The following is a 24,151-nucleotide window of genomic DNA, read 5'->3' on the forward strand; positions in this document are numbered from 1 at the left end:
CGGTGGGATTCATTCAATGCATTCAGTGAACCTTAGTCTTTCAAATAGACATCTCACATAAACTGTACATTTCTTTAATCATGCAAGCATCTTACATACAAGGTTCAATATTTTAATGTGCACACAAACTCACTTCATTACATCTCTGATCTGTACAGGGCAGCGCTGGTTTGTTTCATAAGCACCAGCTCATGTTAGCAGATATGTTAACGATGGATATAAAAACGTTTGTGCTTGAGTTTCGAAGTAACTCGCTTGCAATTGCGCCTCAAGTTTGTTTTGTTTAACCGGCGATTGCGAAAAAAATAAGACACTTGATAAACCGCGTGATGACAACTCGAGGTTAGTTTCACCTTTGTTTCCGCTTCCAGTCATGTTTTCCTCCTCATGTCGAGTTTTCTTTGGCAAGTGCAGTATGAAATGGACTTTGTACTTTGAAGCGCATTATAAAAGCTGCACGCTGACTGACTGTTGCGTTTATTTCTGCGTTCTGTTAGACTGTAAAATTAATCCATATCGAGTCAAAATGCCAATAGCTTATCATCGTTTTTTAAATACATTCTATCGCGATTCGATATGATATCGTTTATCGGCACAGCCCTAGGAGAAAATTATGAGTTTCCAGACTATTGCCCTATTCGGTTTTCTAAAATATAAAATTAAGAATTTCTGATAATAAATGTATTTTTATGAAGTTTGGAGCTTGTTTCAAGCGCTGCAAAAAAATTGGCGGTAATATTTGTATCAAATATCAGTCAGATATAAAATATCAAGACAGACATGGTTTTAGCTATTGTTATCTAATTTGCACTGCAATTGTTCTAAAATGCACACACGTAGCTCAAGAAAATCTTTTTTGTTTGGGACAAACTCCGTTTTTGGACCTCGGTAAATCTAAAATCCTGCGTACGGCCTGGATTGAACGTCGTCAAATTTTGGAAGAAGCCAAGTTAATGGACTTTAGTTCTCTTTTCATGTTCATTAATGATTTATATTCACCAATCCTTCTGTTGCGGTGGGTTAAAGGTTTACGGTTATTTCATTTGACAAATTATTAACATTGCACTAAATTACAATAAAATGTTGTGCATCGAACATGTCTTGGTTTGGTGTTAATTAATTTGTATGAGGTATAGCAATAACAGTCCACTGATTATTTGGCAAAATAATATAATAATATACATGTGAACAGTTCGATTTGGTCTGAAAAATCTTCAGGGAAGTCTGTATGTTTGAAATGGAAACGTGTAGGAACCCTACATATAAAACGCAGTTGTCCGTGTCGTGTTTTTAATGAGCAAATAAAGGTAAAAGCATGCCATCCACTCACCCGTGATACATAAAAGTTTAAAATGGAAAGATCTAATGAAGCGTTTATGACCGGCTGATATAGAGATTTCTATTTGGCATTTCTTAGTAGTTATTCCAGACTCCCTCTCATCTTTCTCTGGTTTGGAGGCTAATTTAAGTCTAAGAGAAGAGCTGACCTTCAGCTGACACCCACAGCTGACCAAACAGACCTGCTATATTTAACCTGATGCTTTTTACAGTTGGTTCGAAAGAGCCGTAGCTGGAAGTAGCTTTATTTGGAGAATAATAAGACTATCATGCATGGATTTAAAGTCATCTTGACATGCCGCTTACAACAGATTTCACTTCCGTATTGTCACAAATTTTCCAACCAGGATATTCAATGAAAATGAGAATTGATTTTATCCATCGGGATCTGAGTGGATACCGAAACCTGCTTTGCGCAGGGTCAGGGTTGGAAACGAAAGGGCTTGGTGAAAATTTGTTTCAAGGAGAAGCAAGCGGTTATCTTTGGATGTAATGATGAGACCAGGAATGAATATTGAAAATAAATTCTGTATTGATTTATATAAACAGAAAGATGGTTATATCTTGGTTTATTAGGGGTGTTATCATATACTGTGGCATGAAAGATTTAGGATTCGTTTCATGCAGCTATTACAATTGTTTTTTTTTAGCTGTCTAATCCTATTGGCTGAGCTTCTATCACGTGACATGCATCAGCATCTATGATGCCTTAATGTCATGTCATTTTTTTGTGCTTTTACTGTTCTCTCTTAAGGTTTAGTCTTCGTGATACCTTACTTTCGTAATTTAATGTTTTCTTTTTCAGTTTTTATTTTATTTACAATAAACCTTGAAAGTTGTTGATTCTTCAAGTAAAATAAATAATAATAATGTACAAAAACATATATTTTTAAATAAATCTGTTAATTAAATTTGTGGTTTTTCTTTTTTTTTTCGAAGTATTTTAATAGTGTTGTAATCGTGAACCCAGTGATGTGTTTTGTGTCAAATCATAAGTGTATAATTACACCCCTATGGTTTATACAAGCAAATCAAATAAATCTGTTTCTCTTTTTCTTTCAGTCGGATTCTAAACTGTTTATTGGTTTAGAGAAAGAGTCTTCCTCGCCCACAGAGAAGCTGGCAAGAAAAGAATCGCTAAAGGTGCGATTTGCTTCCCACTAGAGGCGAGGTCCTGACCCAGTTTCTTAAAACAGCTTATTTCTGGGTAACCCTGTCAGCCAACAAATGGACAGCAGAAAACCTTCTTAGTCATCAGAGAAAATCCTCTAAAATATGCTTTGTTGTATTGTATCCCTTTAAATTGTATATAGTGCCCCCTAGTGTTTAACAAAGATAATGTTATTTCGACATATGTCTCACGTGTGCTCATTTACTCCCCCTACCTGTGAATAATCCATAAAACCTCTATCTAAAATCTAGGTTCAGAAAATGAATTATCGTCAGGAAAAGAAGAGGGTTGCCAAAGATATATTCAGTGCTCTTAAGGATCCGAGTGTGGTGATCATGTCCTACTGGTTAAAGGTAAACGAACACGATTGTTCAAAACGAATAAATGACCACTAGCTCAACCATCTCTAACACGGGCGTTTGGTAATCTGTCTCAGATCCGCGGGACGTTAAAGAGCTGGACGAAATTGTGGTGCATCCTGAAGCCCGGCATTCTGCTCATATATAAAACTCCAGGTTCAGAGCACTGGGTGGGAACCATCCTACTAAACGCCTGCAAACTCATCGAAAGGCCTTCAAAGAAAGACGGCTTCTGCTTTAAACTCTACCACCCGCTGGAGAAGTCTATCTGGGCCATGAAGGTTAGTACGTGAACCATGGGATATTCAGCTGGTCAACAAGTTCTCGGTTTAAATAAAGTGATTCATAACTGTTTTGTAATGTTTTGTCAGGGTCCTAAAGGGGAAACGGTGGGCTCCATCACACAACCCTTACCTAGCAGTTACCTGATCTTCAGGGCAGCGTCTGAATCTGATGGTGAGCACGTTTTTCTTCTATCCAAATAATGCTTAAAGCAAGTCCGTGTTTAGTTTTGTAAGTCAGGTGAACATGAAATGCAAAACTCAAGTTTGCTTTCAGTTTCTTAAGCATATGGCATGTACGTTGCCCATAACAGGCAAAATGGAGGAGCGCTTGCACGTGCCCTGCCATGTTTTGGTGGCCCTGTATCTCGCGCATGGAACAATACTTTGGTTGACAGTGCACATAGATCAGTGGTTCTCAAACTGGGGGCCGTGGCCTCCTGGGGGGCCCCAAGATGGTTCCAGGGGGGGCCACAGATTTAGTGGTATTTTAGAAATATAGATATTTATCATCAAATCAAACATCAGAAAAACAACGCCACCAACCAAAAGAATTGATGTTTTAGCATAGTTTAACTGAATATTTTCTTGGTTTAATTAAAATTTTAAGTTTAAGATTATAAGTCTTTATTTGGGGGGCCGCAAAGCAATGCACTCTACACAAAGGGGGCCTTACAACAAAAAAGTTTGAGAACCACTGATATAGATGTATCTTCCTCATAGTCTTTAGGCTGTATAGGTTACACAGAAGTTTAGGTGTTTTCCTGTAGTGAGTAGATATGATCGTCTATCTCCAGGACGTTGTTGGATGGATGCTCTGGAACTGGCCCTCAGCTGCTCCAGTCTGTCCAAGATGACGGCAAAGAGCTGCAGGGAAGGAGATGTGTGTAGTTCCTCGGAGTCTTCACATATACTACAGCTGCTACAGTCCTCTGCTCTCACAGACCACGACCTGTTACAGTAAGTGTCTATGATCTCTATATACTGCTTTTGTTTCAAGGTTTGCTGACACAGGGAAAAAAAAGACAAAACAAGTTTGAGAACTATTTGTTTATCAAGTAAGTGAATGACAAAAAACAATTGTTGGTGCCAAAAGTATTCAAATCAAGTACATTGTTATTAAATAAAAGAAATGTTTGCAAACAATGTGTGGGACCAAAGCCATTCAAAACAATTATGTTGTGAATAAATAACATAAACATTATAATATTTACAAATAATACTTGGGACTAAAAGTATTAAAATCAAGTATAAAGGCCACAAACATACAAACGATTAACATGTTTTAAAAAAACATCATCCGAGCCTAGTTCAGTGGCATTCTTTGTCAATCTCTTTCAGCAGTAGACCAATGAAAAAAATGCCTTGAAAAATGGCTGCACTTTGCGTCATTTTTCCTTTCAAACCAGTTATAAGCTGAGAAAACAGTTAGAGAGCTGACAACACAACATACCTCAAACCCACATCTGCCATCTTCAGAGCGACCGAATGACCCTACGCCGGTATATTACTGCAAACAAACATGTTACTGATTTAATAAAAGTGCAACATTTAAAGCGTTTAAATGGACACTTCAACCCAATGTCCACACATTAAACAACAGCCCCCACAGTAAGAGATAAATGATCTGCAGTTTCTCATGTCTCTTCCTGTATCTGCATATCATTCTGGATAGTGTTGTTACATGTGTCGTTACCGAGTGGTTTTGCTGGCTTGGTAGGTGGTTCTGGATAGATGCTTTCTGGCCAAGGTCAAGTAAGATCAATCCCAAATCTCTCTACAGTAGTAGTATACAGTAGTATAGTAATGATATATACTGTATGAGGATAACATTAAAAAAGTGAATTTTGTATTGGCTTTGGTGAGTTTTTATGATAATATATATATATATATTTATATATACAGTATATATATATGTCCTTCAGAAATCCTTCCGTCTGTTTAATCCTTAAAGACGTCTGTTAGTTGGTTGAGAAATGTGACCTGCATCAAAATATAAAATGTTTTAATGCAATTTGTATTTTTAGTATAAGACGTTTTTAAGTAGTTGTTATTTTCATTAATACACGTACTGTTTTTTTAAAACTTAATTTTAAATTAACATTCAGATTTGTATGTTTTATCATTTGTAAATCTGAAAATTTAAATATTTTTCTATAAATTTATAATTTGATCACTTTATAACGTTTTATAAAAGTATTTTTTACAATTTTTACACATTTATTTTAGTGTCATTTTATAAATGGATACATTTTAAAACTACATAAATGTATACATTTAGTAAACCAAAGTAAATGTGCTAGTAAATGTGAATGTGCCAAAAAAGGGACTACGGATGAAAATTAGCCAGTGTTGGCTAAATCTGGTGCATTTTACATAATGTATGTCTTATTAATGTGCATTGTCCCTGATTAAATAAAATTAAATGAAATGAAATAGTAAAATTACATAAAAAATATATTTATAAATATTAAAAAAAAATAATAATAATGTAATATTTTTTTATATTAATAAATATATTTTTATATTTTACTATTTCACTATTCAAAGTGTGTTTTTAATACACTTTATAAGTGAATACTGTAGTATACTGAAGTATTACAGAATACAGAAAAATTAAAACAGAAAAAATCAATTTCTTATTGTTGCTGTGTCATTCCTCATATTGCAAGCCATATCTCTCCGGCCTCTCATTTGGGATGCTTTTCATGAACTGGCCCTCATGACAAACTAATTGAAAAGCTCTGCTGTATTATATCATGAACCCAGTATAGATCTGTTTGTGAGTCGCGTATATTTTTTACCCCGAGTCTCAAGATATAACCCGAATCTCTTGTTCATTGTGGCTCTGTGTACTATTTGTTTGCTTATTTTGTTATATGCTGAATAGAAATTGTGCGTGGGATTTGTTTAAATACCATGACTGCTGCCTACCATCACTTACATATTTCAGTGGTCATGAATTAGCAAAAATAGTTCCCCAAAGCACTGAATTGTATTGATACTTTTTTTACTCTCTGAATTTATTAACGCTTACTGATTTTTTTTAACAGAGATTGGTTATATTATGTAATCTACAATGCCATCACTCCAGATCTTTATAAACACATGTCCTATAACCATAATACAATATGTGCATTTATGAGTAATAAATCATCATAACAGATGAAAGAAACACAAAACAGTCACAAGACAGTCTTCAAAATGACATTGGCCTGTGTGTTTTAGAGAAAGAGAGAGAAAGCAGATGATGTCTGCCAGTGACATCCTTGAATCTGGCAATCATTTCTCTCTCAAACCACGCCCCCTCTGCAGATGGCCTTTAATAATTCAGCCTCTCTGAAGCTCCCGGCCAATCAGCACGGCCCTAAAGGTCGACGTGACAGTCAGAGGAGCAGGAAGAGATGAGAACGTGAACCCAACACCACCTCCGGCACACTCGTACATGCGCGCGCATGCGTCTGAAAGGTTGCCGAGCAGGAAAAACAGCTTTGGGAGAAAGATCTGTCCTGTGCTAATACAAACCCAACCAGGAACTGTAGAGAACAGCTCAGGATTAACTGTAAACAGACAGCTTGTTTCAGTATTACAATATTTTATAATCACTGGAGGTTCAGGAATATACTTCCTGGCAAGGTAAGGCTATTTTTTGGCTTGGTTATTATTTTTGACAGCCAGAAAACAGGACATATGTTATAGATCTGTTTGTAGTTTGTGGAGGAGAACGTCCATTCTGCTCTTGCTGTTCATGATGATTGTGGATGTTTTATTTCACGTTTATTGCTAATGGTCACATGCACTGTCAAAAAGTCATGTGCCTCATGTTTGTCCTCTGAGACGTGTTGCCTAAAGCCATGCGATATGGCTGGAATGTAGAAAATAGCATTCACGCTCGATTATTAGACCTGTGGTGACCATGGTGATGGTGGTGTCAATCAAATTACTCAGCTGATGAGTAAATCATGCGGCCAGTTGCTTTGGCAACTGATCTCGGCGTGCTTTGAATGTGAATGTAATAAAAAATGGAAAAGAGGAGCAGAGGCAAGTGTGCAGTCAATGAGCACGTTATTAAAGGTATAGTTCACCCTAAAATCATTTTTTGCTCACCCTAATACTTCCTTTATTCTGTTGGACACAAACAAATCATTTTACTTAAAAATACTGTGATGTGAAGCACAAAGTAATACAGTAAACTCAAGTGGGTTAATAAATGGTTTAAATGTTATACATTAAATATAAAATAAATTGTTATATTATAGCCAAATACAGACCGGAAGTTAACTTCGCACCAGGCACGTGCGTCCGATAAAACCGTCTATATAGACCGTTTCATCGGACGCGTGCGCCTGGACTGCAGTTAACTTCTGGTCTGTGTTTGGCTAGTGTCTTAACAATATAACTATTTATATTTAATTTAATTTAATTTATGTTAATATTAATTTGTATTGCTATTTAATTGTATAATAATAGTATTAAATAAACAATTTGTTGAATTTGGTTGTATGTTCATTTTATTAAATAAACACTTTGTTGAATGGGTCCTGTAGTTAGGTCGCATTTAAAGAAACCGTATGGTACATCTAGCGGTTGAGCTTGGTATCGCAGTCTAAATTCAAATACAAGTTTAGCCAAGTAAGGGTTCTTCTCGGTTTCTTTTGATAGTTATGAGAAATAATCTACAGGCACTCGTTTGCGAATGTGTATCGGAAGTTAAGGGTAGTCCACGAACGCGCACATGCACAGTAACGTTTGTTTATGTTGTCGCTTTGAAACCATCTAGATAGTAATAGAGTATATAATTTAACTATATAAAATGACTATTCAGTAATACTGATAGTGGGTATAGCCACCCTTTGCTCTCCAAACAGCCTCAGTTCTTCATTTCGCAAGATTCCTCTGAGATTTTTGTGCGTGTTGACATAATTTCATCACACAGTTTCTACAGATTTTTCGGCTGCAGATTTTCCGCACTGACGATTATTGAACTCATTGTCTATGGTGATTTAAGCAGATTGAGTTGCCTTTTGGCTTTATCACATTGGGCAATATAATGGATGTCACCTTTAGAAGATACTGTCGCTCAACTGTGGTTTTGAAGGAATACACATGGTCAGCAAGCGTATTTGAATAGTTTGTGGCAGTCAAGCGAGGATTTATTCGTATTAATGGTTCCAAAGTCTGCCAAGAAAATGTTCTGCACTTTGTTACAGCATTGCTATTAGCATTGATTATTGACACAAGGCAGGTTGGGACCATGGATTCATGGTTTTCTTTGGTACTAAATTCACATTCATCTCAGAAATCAAGATTTCTCTTTAAGTATAAAGCCTCTCATATTTTTTTTAGTACCTGCCAGACGTGAAATCTGACATGGCGGCTTAAAGTGATAGTTCACCCTAAAAATTCTGTCATCATTTATTCACCCTCTTGTCTGTATGGTTTTCTTTCTTCTGTAGAACACAAAAGAAGACATTTAAGAAGAATGTTAGTAATCGAACAACGACGATACCCATTAAATTGCTCTGGTTTGTGTCTATACAATAGAAGTGAATGGGTTACCCACATTCTTCAAAATATCTTCTTTAAAGAAAGTCATACAGGTTTGAAATGACAAGAGGGTTAGTAAATGATGACAGAATTTTCATTTTTGGCTAAACTCGTTTTGGCTGAAAAGATAATGACATGAATAGGTGTACAGGTGTTGAGTGTGAGTGCATAATCATAAAGCCATATTAATTTTTGAAATATAAAAGAATGAATAAATATAAATAAATGCACACGCATAATTATTATCTTCTATGACTGTTGCACTCGCTCATCAATGTTTTGTCTGTTTTCAAGATTGAATGACTCCATGTTTGACAACAACCACATGGAGAACGATGCCAACTCCGACAAATCAGAGAGGGAGGCGCACGAGGATTCTGACAATCCAGCCAATGAGAACGGAGGCAGACTGACAGAGGAGAGTGATGCGGACCAATCAGATGACGTGTGTGTTCAGGCGACTGCTTTTGTTGAAGAACCTCATGAGGAGATGGGAGAGGTGAGCTTGATATCACTTTATCACATGCTTTATAAGATCTAAATTAACCTCATTATCTTGGAGTATTGTTGTCACGTCTTGTAAACATTAAGGATGCACTTAATTCTTTTTTTTTACGTAAAAATGGCATGGCTACGATTTCACAAGTAATGTCCTTCGACCCATATAAAGGAAAAGTTAACAGCAGTTTTTATGTTTCAGAGATGTTGATGGATAGGCAAATATAACACATTGCAGATTTGCATTAAGTAAAAAAACATGATATCATATTAATAAGATCGTTTTTCTTGTCTTGTGTAATAAGGCTGGTGAGGCTTCACAGGTGGAGACGGTGTCGGAGGAGAATAAAGGATTGATCTGGATGTTACTGAAGCAGTTGAGGCCAGGAATGGATCTTTCCAAAGTGGTTCTACCAACATTTATCTTGGAGCCGCGTTCCTTCCTGGATAAACTGTCAGATTACTATTACCATGCTGACATTTTATCACAGTAAGAACCTCAGTGGTGTTCATTGCAACCGATATTTTTAAGTTTGGTTGGAGTGGAAAGACATCATCTTCTCTTTTGTAGGGCGGTGATGGAGGACAGTGCATACTGTAGGATGAAGCAGGTTTTACGCTGGTATCTCTCAGGCTTCTATAAGAAACCAAAGGCAAGTTGTCTGAAGCAGTGGTTCTCCAACTTTTTCGTTGTAAGGCCCCCTTTGTGTAGAGTGCATCGCTTTGCGCCCCCCCCAAATAAAAACCTATAATCTTAAAATATTGAATTAAACCAAAAACAAATTCTGTTATACAATGCTGGAACATCAATACTTTTGTTTGGTGGTCTTAATTTTCTGATGTTTGATTGCATAAAATTTATGATAAATTTCTATATTTCATATAATGCCACCAAATCTGCGGCCCCCCTTGATCCATCCTGGGCCTCCCTAAGGGGCCACGGCTCCCAGTTTCAGAACCACTGGTCTGAAGTATTCATGTTTGGATTTTTTATTCTTTCTCAGACACAACAGATCTGCTGCATATGGTAGAATAAATGGAGTTGCTGCACATAATTAACCAATACTTTTCATGAGAATGATATTATATATTAAACATAATTTATTTAATATACAGCATATAATGATATTATTTTATTTAGTTTTACCATAACTAATATACATGCTTTTGCATATATAAGGCGCATGGTTACACTAATAGTGTGTTTGTGTTTCAGGGTCTGAAGAAACCATACAACCCTATTCTTGGTGAGATGTTTCGATGTTGTTGGCTGCATCCACAAACTGACAGCTGCACATTTTACATAGCTGAACAGGTGAGACTCTAGAACCGCCAGGATATATTTAATCTTTAGGCCATAAATGAATAAGCAAAATTTAAGATAATAAAAACCAAGCATCTGTTATAATGAAAATATCAATATCCTTTTTTCACATAACCAAAAGACATTTACCTCTACAAAGTATGTGGCCACTTTTTGGTTGTTTCTGGTTTACATCATTCTGTATCTGTACCCCTAAATACTATGGCTGGGTATTGCAACCCATTTGGCGATTCATTTAGATTCTTATTTATATGGCTTCGATTCGATTACAATTTCGATTTGATCCAATGTTGGTAAGTTATCAATATGCAATAAAAATGTTATGGGGGTTCACACCAAACGCGAATTAAACGATTTTAAGCTCGCGTCACTCACGCAAAAGTAACTAACTTTTCCTGCAAGTAATAAAGAGCGAGGAAAGAGATTGTTCGAGTTTGGTGTGAACACAGCATTAGATTTGCAGACACATTCATATTTAAAATTAAATGCTGGTTACTAAACCCCCTAAATATATTACTGAAATACACATTAAACCGCCATGATTATGTATCATTACTTGATACTTTTACTTTGAGTAACAAAAATTCCAAAAAGAAATCATAAATGCGCACATACAATGCACACATGGTAAGCACAAACTGCAAAATGCACGTTCTTGTAAAAAAAATCAAAACATTGTAAATGTGCAACAATGAAATTCATTACCAACACGTTTAAGAAATAAAATTCAAAACAGGCCAACATAAAGCCTTTATTTGGATCTTCCATCACGATCCTCTGTCTTTATTTTAAGTAAAAAAATACTGTTTATACACTGCAAACAGCATAATGTGTATGGGGGGGGATATGGTGAACTGCTCAGTGTTGAAATGCGTTTTTTTTCACTTTCAGGTTTCTCATCACCCACCAGTTTCAGCTTTCTACATCAGCAATAAGAAGGATGGATTCTGTGTCAGCGGAAGCATTCTGGCCAAGTCCAAATTTTACGGTGAGTTACCGCTTTTATGCAGTTTAAACACTATCACAAAGCTTTTTTCATATATGCTTTTCATGTGTGATGCCGATAATCATTTTGCTGTAATTAAAGGAAACTCACTGTCTGCGATTCTGGATGGAAAAGCCAGGCTGTTGTTTCTGAACCGAGATGAAGAATATATTATTACAATGCCGTACGCTCACTGTAAAGGTGACTGGAATCAAAAAAGCATCGCCCTTTCAATTATGTCTTAATATTGTACATAAACGTTGTTAATAATTGAAATGTTTCTACAGGTATCCTGTATGGAACAATGACGCTGGAGCTCGGTGGAAAAATTACCATTGAGTGTGAAAAAACACAATGTTACACAGAACTTGAATTCAAACTGAAGGTATATTTTCAGTCTTTGATTCATACGTCATTTGTTTTATATTTAAAGATTACAACCGTTGTCTTTCTCTCCATCTCCGTCTCAGCCATTTCTTGGCAGTTCTTGCAACGTCAATCAGATTTCTGGAAAGATCCGTATGGGGGAAGATGTTCTGGCTACAGTAGATGGGCACTGGGTAAGAATGTCTTTTGAGATTCGTGCTTTATGTAACAGAACACTTCATGTCAAGTGTACAGAAAGATGTGGACAGGAAATCTTACAAGTGTATTTTTGAGCAGTAAGACACAGAATTTAAGGTTTTATTATGAATATAGCTATGATTTCCGGGCATTGTTGGTCATGGTTTGAAGCAGAGTTACTGTGTTTAAAATATAAGGCTTTTGTTATAATTATTATTGTAAAATAATATTTATTATAAGATATACTATTGTGTATTTATGGCAAAAGATCAAGCAACATCCAGGACCAAAGCTGTCCATTTTCTAATGAAAAATACAAGAAGATGGGGTAGAATTTTGTTAATCTGCTTCGGGAAACCGTGGAAACCGGGCCTAAATGTCTCTGCAGGATAATAAAGTGCATCTGATTGAGAAGAAGACTGGCCACCAGGAGGTGCTGTGGAACCCCAGTCCAGATGTGAGGAGAAACAGACTGAAGAGACAGGTGGTTCAGATGGACCAGCAGGAGGCGTTTGAGTCTGCCAGGTACACCAGTTCATAACCAGAATGACCAAATTCTGGATTATGCCTTTAAGATTTACAATGTACAGAATAACATTTGTTAGTATTGTGTGTGTGTGTGTGTGCGTGCGTGCGTGCGTTATTATTTTATTAATCTTTCTATAAGTAAAACATTTTTAGAACTTTTACTAATTTATATTTATAATGTATTATTATTAATATATCATATATTTAATATATGACAAAATAATAATTATTTTTTTATCTTTATAATTAAAATTCACTCTATGCTTTAGTTAGTATATTTAATTTACATTTTTAATTTAGTTTTTCACTTTTTCTATTCAGTATTTTTTATTATTTGATAATATGATTGATAATATGATTTTATATACGTTTATATAGGTGTTCATTAGTGTATTTAAAAAAGAGTTCAGGTAAAATATACATCTTGACCATATTGTTAAGCATGCAAACCACAAGTTATACATTCATTTTTACCAATATTCACATTTGAAATCAACCACTGTATGGAGATGCATCATCAGACATTATTTAAAATGTGTGGTTTATGCTGTATCACATCGGATAGCCATGTAAACCATAATGCGATTACATAACAATTGCTTTTTTTAAGATATTTAACCCCTAATGGCAAAATCGTTGTCGTTTTATTTCCTCAGGCTGTGGCGTCATGTGACCGAAGCAATAAACGAAAAAGACCAGAACAAAGCCACCCAGGAGAAATTTGTACTGGAAGAAGCCCAGCGGCAGGAAGCCAGAGAGCGAGGCGACCGACCCTGGAACCCACGACTTTTCACTTTCAACATTGACCCCAATGAATGGCACTACAGATATGTAGAGTACGTTTACAATGTCTGGAATAAAACACTGTCAATTTGCTTAATAGTAAATTATAAGATCAATTTGACGAAAATGGAGAGTCGCAGTGTTTCCATTGTGTTTATCTCGGCGGAAATAGTAGACCGTCTAGGTTTCAGACATACTACTTATTTGGCATACAGTATCATGTCGTAGGACAGTTGGCGATTCTAAACACCGGGAATGATCAGATGGTTTAGATGTGTTTGATTAGAAGCTGAATCTCCTCGCCCTATTTCTTTCCTCAGCACTAAGCCATGGGATCCGGATCTCTGTCTGGTTCAGTTCGAGAAGGACGGCATCATCCAGACAAAAGAGAAGTTGCAACGCCAGCGAAACAGTTTCTCTTACAGCCAGAACTGGGCTGGACAGCAGAAGGTGTGACGCACCTACAGAAGACGATTCCTATATATGTTAGATCATTCATTCTAGTATGTCTTTTTAGGGTGTATGTTTAGTTTGTTGACTAATGTGTGTTTGTCAGGTGCGGGTGAATGGAAAGCACAGGAAATCAAGCAGCCAGCCGTCCAGCTGCAGTCAGAACACAGAGAGCAGCAGCACCACACCAGAACCCAACCATGAGTCATCTGACAATGAAGGCAAGACATCCGTCCATCACACACACACGCACCATGAGCAAATATTACTTAACTCGGCAGACGGACTGTACAACAGTGCAAGGATGTCATATAACAGCAAAAAATCAAATGCATGGTATCATTGCAATTCTTGGCTAATCTAATCCCATTTATGAGCTGGGTAAATAATAAAAGCTTCTCAATGAACTCCATATTAACTGCTTAAAAATAATCGACAGTTTGGAAATGGCTCCTCTATAGAAATGTGCACATTCATGTGTATTCAAACAGTAATCCGGTTTGAAAACAGTATGATTCATGTTTGAACGAAAAGGAGAAAACCGAGAAAATGTTGATAGCTTGATAGATCAAATGTATTACCATGGTTTAAAATAAAACCGCTCTCCCACATTAAACAACCTACATACACCAAATCCCTCCATTATAGCTCTGCAAAACAAAACATCTGCCATTATCTCCTCCAACACAGCGACTTAAATGTAATTAATGTCATTTATATGTAATTAAAGTCATAGATTTGAGTTAACTGGTTTTTGTATCAAAAGCAATTTGAGGTATTTAAGGTTGTTTTCTATATGTTTTGATCAGGTTTTATGAATCAGTGTGCCAGATGCACTAAAGAAGTGAAGGACATCGCCCTCATAGAAGCCTCTGTGGCAGCTATACAGAAAACACAGCAGGACATACAGAGGCAAGTACACCTTTGTGTTTCACAGAATCACTGTTTACAGGATCGGTACCAGATTGGCTCGACTGGGGGATCACATATTCTGCTTGGGCAGATATATAATCACAGTTCATTGCATGCATCATTTTTACATTTTTCTATGTTTTTAATTGAATTGAAATTAATTTATTTGTTTGCTGGATATTTTTGGAGGGGCCCAAGAAACCTGGAGGGGCATCCCGGCGCTGTTATTATGTGCTACTACAAATCACCATCATTTGATTGATCCAATTCTTTAAGATTTTAACAAATGTCACGAGCATTTTAATTCTTGTCAAACCTATACGACTGTGAAACTCATTTTAGGGGACTACATTGTTTGCATACCAAGGATATTTTTAATAGTTTACTAAAAATAACTTGCAAAAGTGTCTGAGGGAAATCAAATTAAATATTGGCCTAAAAAATATGGGAAAAATTAAACTAGTCAAAATATTACTAACTATTACTGAAAATGAATGATTATGAAAAAACTTGAAAAACTAAAATAAAAATTAATATATTTTATATAGCAACAAAACATAAAAAATAAATAAGAAAATTATAATAATAAACAAAACTAAAATTAAAATTAATAAATGTTATATAGTGTTATACTGTATATTTGTTCATATGAGTACTTACAAAATCTCAAACTATTTGTAAATCGTGAGAAAATTGTCATTTTAACCAGTGACACGGGGCCGTGTTTGGCAGTCTCCAGTCAATGGCGTCATGTCCGCGTTATCAAAGACACTAGATGGTAAGCCTGCAACCTTTAGTCAAAAAATTGTGGAATGCAGGAAAGCAGACTAGAGGCTGTTATATGATTGGCTGAGGTGCCTCACATGATTCGTGTAAGCCGTTACGCTTTAATTTAGTCATTTAGCAGACGCTTTTATCCAAAGCGACTTACTTTCAAATGAGGTATCAAGCAACAATCTTGTTTTGCGCAGTCATTATGGAGTAGAATTATTCTTTACTGTTTGCAGCTGGTTCTGTCAACAAAGACATTTTTACTAGACAGAGACGCTGATCTTGCATGTGTTTTACTAGACAGGTGAGCAACTGTTTAGATTCCTTTACTGACAGAAATCGTATGATTATTATATCGATCAACAAGGTTAGTTTTATTGTTTGAATGACTTTTTCTTAATTAAGCACTAGTGTCATGTAGATATTTACTGAACAAGCATTAATCGTTTTTAGATCATCTGACTAAATAGTAATACATTAATTTTATGAATGACATCGAATTCATTATAATGAAATAAAATCACGTCATCAAACGCAACATTTATAAAACTTTATTACTTTACATCATCCATAAACATGATTTCTCATTCACGTCTGATTGATTATTAGAGGTGGAGTTGAAGACGACAGTTGCCATTATTCCACGCTCCTTCACAGCGTCATCAAGCTATGCCGTTGTTGTTGTTTTGAACATATCTGTTTTGAATGTGTGCCCTCTAGCGCCGGACTTTACAAACTGTATCTTTAAAGATCAGGTAACACTGCGTGTTTCCACCAATCTCATATTATTCTTGAGTACCTATACAGTAGTATTGCATACGTCGTATCTTCGAAGAGTATTTAGTTTGATCAAATTTATAAAAGAGAGATATAGCTGTACGATTATTTCCGGAATAAGACGAGCTGCTGGAGGCAGGCAGGGGGGACAGAACTACAGCACGAGCACACAACACATCATCGCATTAATCCCTTCGTGTTGTTGACATTATCGCGTGGGCGAGCTATTTCTTTCGCCTTGCCGTGGGCATGCTTTATATCTTTTATATCTTATATAATTCTTTCTTTATTAACTTTATGATTTTCTTTATTACTTTGTGTTCTCTACAAAGTAATAAAGGAAAAATGATGAATAATAATAACACATTTTCTCATGTTTTTATCTGTAGAAACCTGAGCGCATTGGGTCGTCAGATAACGCGGCACAAGACGACGGAGGAGGGCAAGACTCTGAGCGGTCGCCACTGTCTCATCCTCTGCATGCTGTTGTTCTTCCAGCTCCTCATCAACTATGTCTTCACTTGAGATGTCACCTAGCGACCATCGCCTAGCAATAAACAGCCAAACCATTACTATCACACAGCCCCTGAATGCCCCACCGCGATGTTGCTGCCCGTCGTATCCACACCATCAAGCACTAAAGCACTTCAATCAGAGAGAAAAAGACTCTTGTTCTGTTTTGTTTTTTTATTAATATTAAAAAACGGATAATCATTTTAGAGTGGTTAAACGCTGCACCGCCACTCTCCTTAACTATCCTGCACACTTCCCTTCCGCAATATTGGTTGAAGAAGTTGAAGAATGGATGTATGTTTTGTGTGTGCGTGTGTTATTCTCGACCTCCTCTTCCATTAAGAGACCGGGCCTTAATATTGATGCCAAAAAAATGAAAAAGAAAGGTAAATTGACATCCGCCAGTGCTATACTTCATGCTTCTGGTAAACGTCTCATCACACAAAACATTTGTTCGTTATTATTTTACCAAAACAGTGTTTCTGCGTAGTTCAGTACTAGAAAGAGTAAATGTTTACAAACTCGATTGTACACTACATAATGAAAAAAACTGACACCAAATGTGTAGTGTAGATTTAGGTGAAATTGATGGACCGTCGGCTGTCGGTAGTGCAACGATAGAATGAGAGACAACATTCATGTTCATAGCAAAAGGCCAGTCTTCATCCTGACACTCGCGGCCTTCTGAGCAGTTTCACGTCACTGATGGATGAATGGACAAAGTTCAAAAGTGTATATATTTTGAATGAAATTGAGAATGTATTTATTCGATCAGTTCTGTTCGAAAATTTAAAAATGCTTTGTTCTTTCAGGTTTTCTGGGATCAAGTTTAGCTGAGCATCAAATTGCTTTCCCTTTGGTTTGTGTTGTATTTAAAGTTACTGTATGTTCAGCGTACAAAACTTCCAATGCAGGATTCATAAAGGAAATTTGTGCTTGAACGATGCTTGCGCTTTTAAGTCATAATAGAAACCAAGAGATTGGTACTAAAGCAATAAGCTCCAAGAAGGAGTGGGTTACAGTGCATTTTATAAAAGCTAAGGCCGTGTTCAGACTTGACTTCTTTTTTGAAACTGCTAGCTTCTGTTTTACATTGTAATCCTATGGAGTAAACCGTGTTTACGAGCGTTTTTTTAAACACAAGTGCCGGCGTCTTTTTCTGCAGCTCAGAGCGTCTTTTGAGGTTGAAAAAAACGCCCTACGTCAAACTCCTTCTTCACAGCTAACCAACGACATAGACCTGTCATTTCCATAACAACATGCGAGGAACGTGATTGGTCGAGAAGGCTCAAGCTTGAAAACATAAAATGGCGGCCGAAACGCCCGTTGGAGCATAGTTTTGTATAAATGTAAGTTTAATTTTCACTTTTAACAACTTCTGATTGCATTTTCTAGCGAGAAATTAGTATTATAGTTTTTAAATACGTGATTGGTTATTGCAAAGACGCTCTGTGTTTATAATTCATATCCTATCTGTTTCTCTGAGCTGCCTTCGTGCACAGACGCTGCCTCCGAAGTCATGGCTTTCGGCTGCTATTTGTAACCAAACGCTGCCAGTGTTTTTTTCTTTACTATAAAAGCGCCTTTGTCAACTTTTTCTAGTCAAAAAAGAAGTCAAGTCTGAACACGGCCTAAGTAAGTTGTGGCACGACGTGAAGCAGACTGCCTAAAATCCCCCTAGCTGTTATAAAATGTAACCCACTGCTTCTCGGGGCTTATTGCTTTTTAAAAACGGTTTTCCATATGCGTAGCAAGGTTTCATAAAATAAAGTAAATAAAGTGATATTTAAGCTAATGCGGTCAGCAGTTATAAATGAAGGTATTTTATAACGGCTTAGAACTCGGCTCAACCAATCAGAATCAAGGACCAGAACTGACCGTTTTATAAATTTCATTTTACTTTTTCGTTTTTTACAGAGCACTCAGTTAAATGTCTAATGACTGAAACGAATGAGATGTCAACAGTTCACTGTGTCAATGATTGTTGCGAACTTCAGCACCACAGTAAAGTTTTACATTTCCACTTGTCACGTTGTCGTCTTTGAATCACTGATGTGCACCTTAAGAAATGCATTTTTTTTTTAATCTGTCATTTATTCGTCTTCATGTCTTTTAAAACCTGTATTTGACTCTTTCATCTGTGAAACACAAAAGAAGATATTTTGAGGAATGTCTCTTTTGTGTCCATACAGTGGAAGTCAATGGTGGTCAATGTTGTTCGGTTACCAATGTTCTTCAGAATATCTTCTTTTGTGTTCTGCAGAAGAAAGAAAGTCATACAGGTTTGGAATAACATGAGAATGAGTGAACTATCCCTTTATCCCTATATGTTACAATCTATAAGAGAGGAGCCAATTTCATTTTTCTCCTTCTCTGGACTTTTCCTTTTGTTGTTACAGCAGACCATCCCGGGGCATGCTTGGACTTGGTCAAAAGTGTGCACTCACAGAAAATCCCCTTCCTTCCTTCCTCTGTGCTGAGTAAATTCAGACCTTTGTCTGTGCACTTGCGGTCGACTGTCTGATCTGGTTAAAGAAAACCCAAATGAAAGCCATCCCGTTTCGGCCCACCTGCGGGATGTAGCTAATATTTCCGTGGAAACTATGAATGTACAGAATGCCTCCAGGTTGGGTGTGGTTTTATTGGGCGTATGTGACTCAGCGATCCACTTCAAGCGATATAAAATCAAAACACCCCTGGTTTAGGAGACGAGCTCTATTTTAATTCAATATCTCATGTGTGATTCATTTGTTTTGTGATGATAAGATTTGAGGTTCCTTTGTTCCAGGGTTGAATCCGTTTGATGGCGTCTTGCTCACTGTTTGTATATTGTTTTCACGCCGATCCTGCGCTAATAAATTCATCCCATTGTTTGCGTTATGCCCATTGAGCCATGTCTTGACCCGTCACAGTGGTGGACGAGTCCAGGAAGGAGGACGCTAGCTCCGTCGGCGCCCCCGGGCCTACAGGCCGCATATCTGAGAGTGGGCGCACATACTGGACCTTTGTGCTGGGATGTACGCGGGGGCAGACGGAAGCGCTTGGAAAACGCAGGGTCTAATTAGGTCACATGTGTGCTGGACTTCACACAAAAGAATTCCTTCCTCCCACAGATGTGTAATGGGCTTCTCGGGACAACTAAACATGAGGATAACTGTGTCCTTTAGTGTAACATGTCCATCCAATGTCCGAACATAAGTGGGCTTCTTTTTTGTGGAAGCCACTCTAACAATAAGAGCTTTCCACGGTGAAGGCCTTTCACATCGAGGACTCTAGGTGTACAGATAGTTTTAAAAACCCTTGTAATAGCGGAGTCCACACCACAACTATAACATTAAAGATACAGATTAAATATATTGTTGGGATCACTTTTCATCAACAGCCAAATTCGTGAATCCATCTGAATTTAAAGAGCTTGCACAACAAAAATGTGAAACAGCCGTACTTGATCTTAGAATAAATATAACGCTATTGTCTTTTGTTGTGGAATCCTCACTCTAAAAGAAATGGGCTGGGGTATTTTCAATGCAGTGTTTCATCAAAAAGGGATGAACCCAACCATTGGGTTAAATTAACTCAGATTTTTTTCTTGTTCCAACATGGGGTTAAAACAACCCAACATAAGTTAATTTACCACCCTGTTTGTTTGTTTTTGAGCCAACACTGGGTTGAAATAGAACAACATTTAAGTGTAATACAGATATATTTATATTTATAGTGGTTGCTATTGATTTAAACAGGCCTAAAAAGAAAAATGTACCCAAATATGGAAATAATCGTTCATCGTTCGTTACATATTATTCAGTGTTTAACTTAGTTGAACACAAATAATTTTATATTAAAAAGCACATTGATAACGTTGAAATTTTTTTTTTCATTCTCTCGTGAATAGTTGTCATATATGCGTGTTGTTGCGAATGCTAAATAAACTCAAAATATAAAACGTCTTTTTCACAAATGTTTTATTGTGGTTTATTTTGATAGTGGGTGTGTGTGCTTTTTGGAGCTTTTTAAGGTAACACAACAGCATTATAATTAAATATTATAAAGATGTGATGCATGAAGATTAGAGATTTTTTAGTTGTACGAACTATTCTGTTAAAGTTGCAATGTGAGAATTTTAGCAGCATCTAGTGGTGACGTTGTGAATTGCAACCAATGGCTCACTTCACCCTTTCCCCCTCCCTTTGGAAGCACTTGGGGGCTCTCACAGAACTAAGATTTCGTCGCGTTTTCGCTTCTTTTCCGAAGGATATAACATATTTACAAAACGCGCTCTGTTGAGCAGTTTGTCCATTTAAGGCTACTGTAGAAACAACATGGCCAATTCCATGCAAGGGGACCCTCGGTGTATGTAAAGAAATAGCTCATTCTAATGTAATAAAAACATAACGCTTCATTATGTAAGGTCTTTATACACCTCTGAACACATAGTTATATCATATTGCATTTCTGTCAATAGATCCTCCTAAATATCACACACGGCACCTTTAAGACTTGCTGTCACACCTTTCTTTATAAGGGGTTTCTGGACGCGCCTGGCATGTCTCCTATCTCAAGGCCCTGTTAAGAGCTTTTGTTCAGTTGTGATCTTCTCAGTGTAGTTGTGCGTTTGGATATCTGCTGTCTGGAATGTGATTGTGTTGTCTCCATGTCGCTATTCATGTAGACACCGGATACACAGTGTCCCATTCAATGATTCAGCGGATCTTCTCGGGACAGTCAGTAAGGGAATATCTGGTGTGTTGCTAGTGCTGGTAGAAAGCTTATAATGTGACACTGTGGTGTAGAGGCTCATGGCTGATATGGTTTTTGGTTCTCCTACAAAAAGCCCACGAGCTTTCAACACTGGGCCTTGGAACAATATATACAAAGTTAGAGTTTTAAAATGGACCAGTATGTTTTTACAGCTTCTCAGAGGTTTTAACATGCTGACAGTCCAATTAAATGCCTGTCATCATTTATTCTCCTCATGTCATCAAAACCATCTGTGGAACACAAAAGAAGATATTTTAAGGATTGTCCCGGTGGTTTTGTGTTCGTACCATGGAAGTCAATAGGGTTCAGTGTTGTTTGGTTAACAACGTTCTTCAAAGAAGAAGCAAGAAAGTCATACAGAATTGGCATGACATGAAGATGGATAAATGATGAAAGAATTTTCATCTTTTACAGATGCGGTAAACTGATTTGTCAACTTCAACGATCAAATAGTCAGTTGTTGGATGACTAGTCGGCCATCGTGACACGAACTAAACCTAAACCTGAAGGTCTTTTTGGATTAAATGGCATTATTGGAGATGCAGTCTAGTACATCTGCTCTGACATGTTGATCATTGGTGCTCATGTGGGTAATGTGGGTTTGAATCTGATTTCTAAATTCCGTTTCCTTTTGTTGTTTCCTGTTCCCCCACCCACACAAATAAAACCAAATGCGTTCTTTCTTATAATGTTTTTGGAGCATTGACTAATGAACTGAACTGCAAGACCCACCAAAAATCATACATTCTCCAGATTCAAATAATTTGACCAGAACTGTTGTTTATGTTTAAGACAGAAGACTTATAGTTGGAGATAAACATCATATGGATTGACATTTCGGAAAGAAGGATGAGCGAGATCAGGGCTCTATAATGACAGACCTAGGTGTGTCGAGTAGACAAGGCGCAGACTAGTTTGGGTTGTTCTTGCGGATGTTTACCCAGTAATTACCCAACGTGAGCTTCCCTCCAGCCCTCTCGGATTACAGAGCACAGGGAGGCGTCACACAGTCAAGCCTCGACATGTTCACTGGGTCAGAGATGAGAAACACTGCTCACACACATAATCAATGTGCTCCATTCTCTTATGAATCACAATATCAGACATATTCATTATCCGTTCAGCATGTCTACAGAAGCACTTAAAGGGACAGTTCACCCAAAAATGAAACTTCTGTCACCATTTTCTCACCCTTAAGTTGTCAAATCTGTATACATTTCTTTGTTCTGATGAACACAGAGAAAGATATTTGGAAGAATGCTTGGAACCTAACAGTTCTTGGCCACTATTGACTACCATTGTCATTTTTCCTAGGTGCTACAGAAACCATAACACATTAATGTTTTAACACGTTAACAATTGCATTGCAAACGGCACCTGAGTTATATCTACTGTTGAATGTCTAGATTATCAAAGACTTGAATGTTGACCACCTAACAACTATTCAGAACCATCAAGAGATCATTTAAATGGCCCAGCAAACACACTGCAATACAAAGATTAATATAGATATGATTACTATTTATAATTCCCATTTGGGCAATTCCTGTGTTATGGACGTGACATTTTGCGTTATGGACGTGACAAAACGCTCAGAGAATGTATTTTTTACTTATATATTGTTTTACTAAACCCTTGTTGATAGAGTCTAAACATCCGAAAAATGTCAGTATGAACAAATTTTCTATTTTAAAAAAGACAAAGAAACAAGCGTTACGGATTCGACAAAAAACGGACACGTTTTATTGGGACAACAAATTTTGTAGGATTTCTGTGAATTCAAATGCACAAACCTGAAGCAATAACACCCAATGAATGGAGAAGGGATGCCTCTTTATAGAACATAAAATAGTTACTTTATTTTAATTTTCATGTGTTTTTTATAAGGAATGTACTGTTATGGATGTGACAATCCTAAAAATGGTACTTGACTATGAAAAATCATGCTCTAATAATAAAACAAATGCTATAAAAACTTGAAGAGAGACCTCACATTGGTATTTAAACCACCAAATGCTCATATCTGTGCTGTGAGTACTGTACAGTAAAAACTTAAATTTTTCATGGTAAAGTTGACATTTTCACAGAATAGCCCAAATACAGAATACAGAAAAACATTGCAATGGTATCATTGTTTTCTATTACATGTTATATCTACTTTTCAGATTGCACAGCTGCAAGGTCAAACTTTGGTTTGAAACTTGTTTGATTATTTTTAGCCCATTTTTCAGGACCTCTGATGAATGAGTTGCGGTTAAAGATGGCTTTTATCAAGCAGCGCTGTATTAATCATATGAAATGACCCGTGTGACAGAAAGAAAATGATACATGAGCAGCTGAGAGTTTGAACTCTTCTGTCTGCAGGTGTGGTGATATTGTTGTATTGAGCCTTTCGCGTTCAGGCAGTGTGGTAATGTTTTCAGGATCCAGCATGTTAACATTACAAACGTCACTTTGCATTTCTTAAAACACAAACCATTTCTTCCAAACACAGATTCCTTGCAAAGACTTGGAATCCAGTCTGTCAGCTGGCCACATTTTAAAGCACTGCGAGATGAGATAGAGCGGTCATGACAAACAGAGCCACATTTG

General features: G+C 36.9%; 1 protein-coding gene across 1 annotated transcript in view; it reads left to right on the forward strand.

Annotated features, from left to right (window-relative positions):
* The window catches only part of osbpl5 (oxysterol binding protein-like 5), a 45,316-nt gene extending 26,488 nt beyond the window's left edge, over positions 1–18,828 (forward strand). Inside the window, exons 4-22 of the mRNA XM_057329983.1 lie at positions 2,401–2,481; positions 2,761–2,862; positions 2,946–3,149; positions 3,240–3,324; positions 3,947–4,109; positions 8,991–9,195; positions 9,500–9,684; positions 9,766–9,847; positions 10,411–10,509; positions 11,410–11,506; positions 11,606–11,704; positions 11,791–11,888; positions 11,974–12,063; positions 12,456–12,592; positions 13,252–13,431; positions 13,699–13,828; positions 13,935–14,049; positions 14,638–14,740; positions 16,678–18,828. Coding sequence (XP_057185966.1) covers positions 2,401–2,481; positions 2,761–2,862; positions 2,946–3,149; positions 3,240–3,324; positions 3,947–4,109; positions 8,991–9,195; positions 9,500–9,684; positions 9,766–9,847; positions 10,411–10,509; positions 11,410–11,506; positions 11,606–11,704; positions 11,791–11,888; positions 11,974–12,063; positions 12,456–12,592; positions 13,252–13,431; positions 13,699–13,828; positions 13,935–14,049; positions 14,638–14,740; positions 16,678–16,813 — 2,391 coding nt within the window. The 3' untranslated portion in view covers positions 16,814–18,828. The remainder of the gene's footprint in view (positions 1–2,400; positions 2,482–2,760; positions 2,863–2,945; positions 3,150–3,239; positions 3,325–3,946; positions 4,110–8,990; positions 9,196–9,499; positions 9,685–9,765; positions 9,848–10,410; positions 10,510–11,409; positions 11,507–11,605; positions 11,705–11,790; positions 11,889–11,973; positions 12,064–12,455; positions 12,593–13,251; positions 13,432–13,698; positions 13,829–13,934; positions 14,050–14,637; positions 14,741–16,677) is intronic.
* Positions 18,829–24,151: the final 5,323 nt, after the last annotated feature.

This window comes from Triplophysa rosa, linkage group LG3, assembly GCF_024868665.1.
Source record: "Triplophysa rosa linkage group LG3, Trosa_1v2, whole genome shotgun sequence".
In the NCBI taxonomy this organism is placed as follows: domain Eukaryota; kingdom Metazoa; phylum Chordata; class Actinopteri; order Cypriniformes; family Nemacheilidae; genus Triplophysa; species Triplophysa rosa.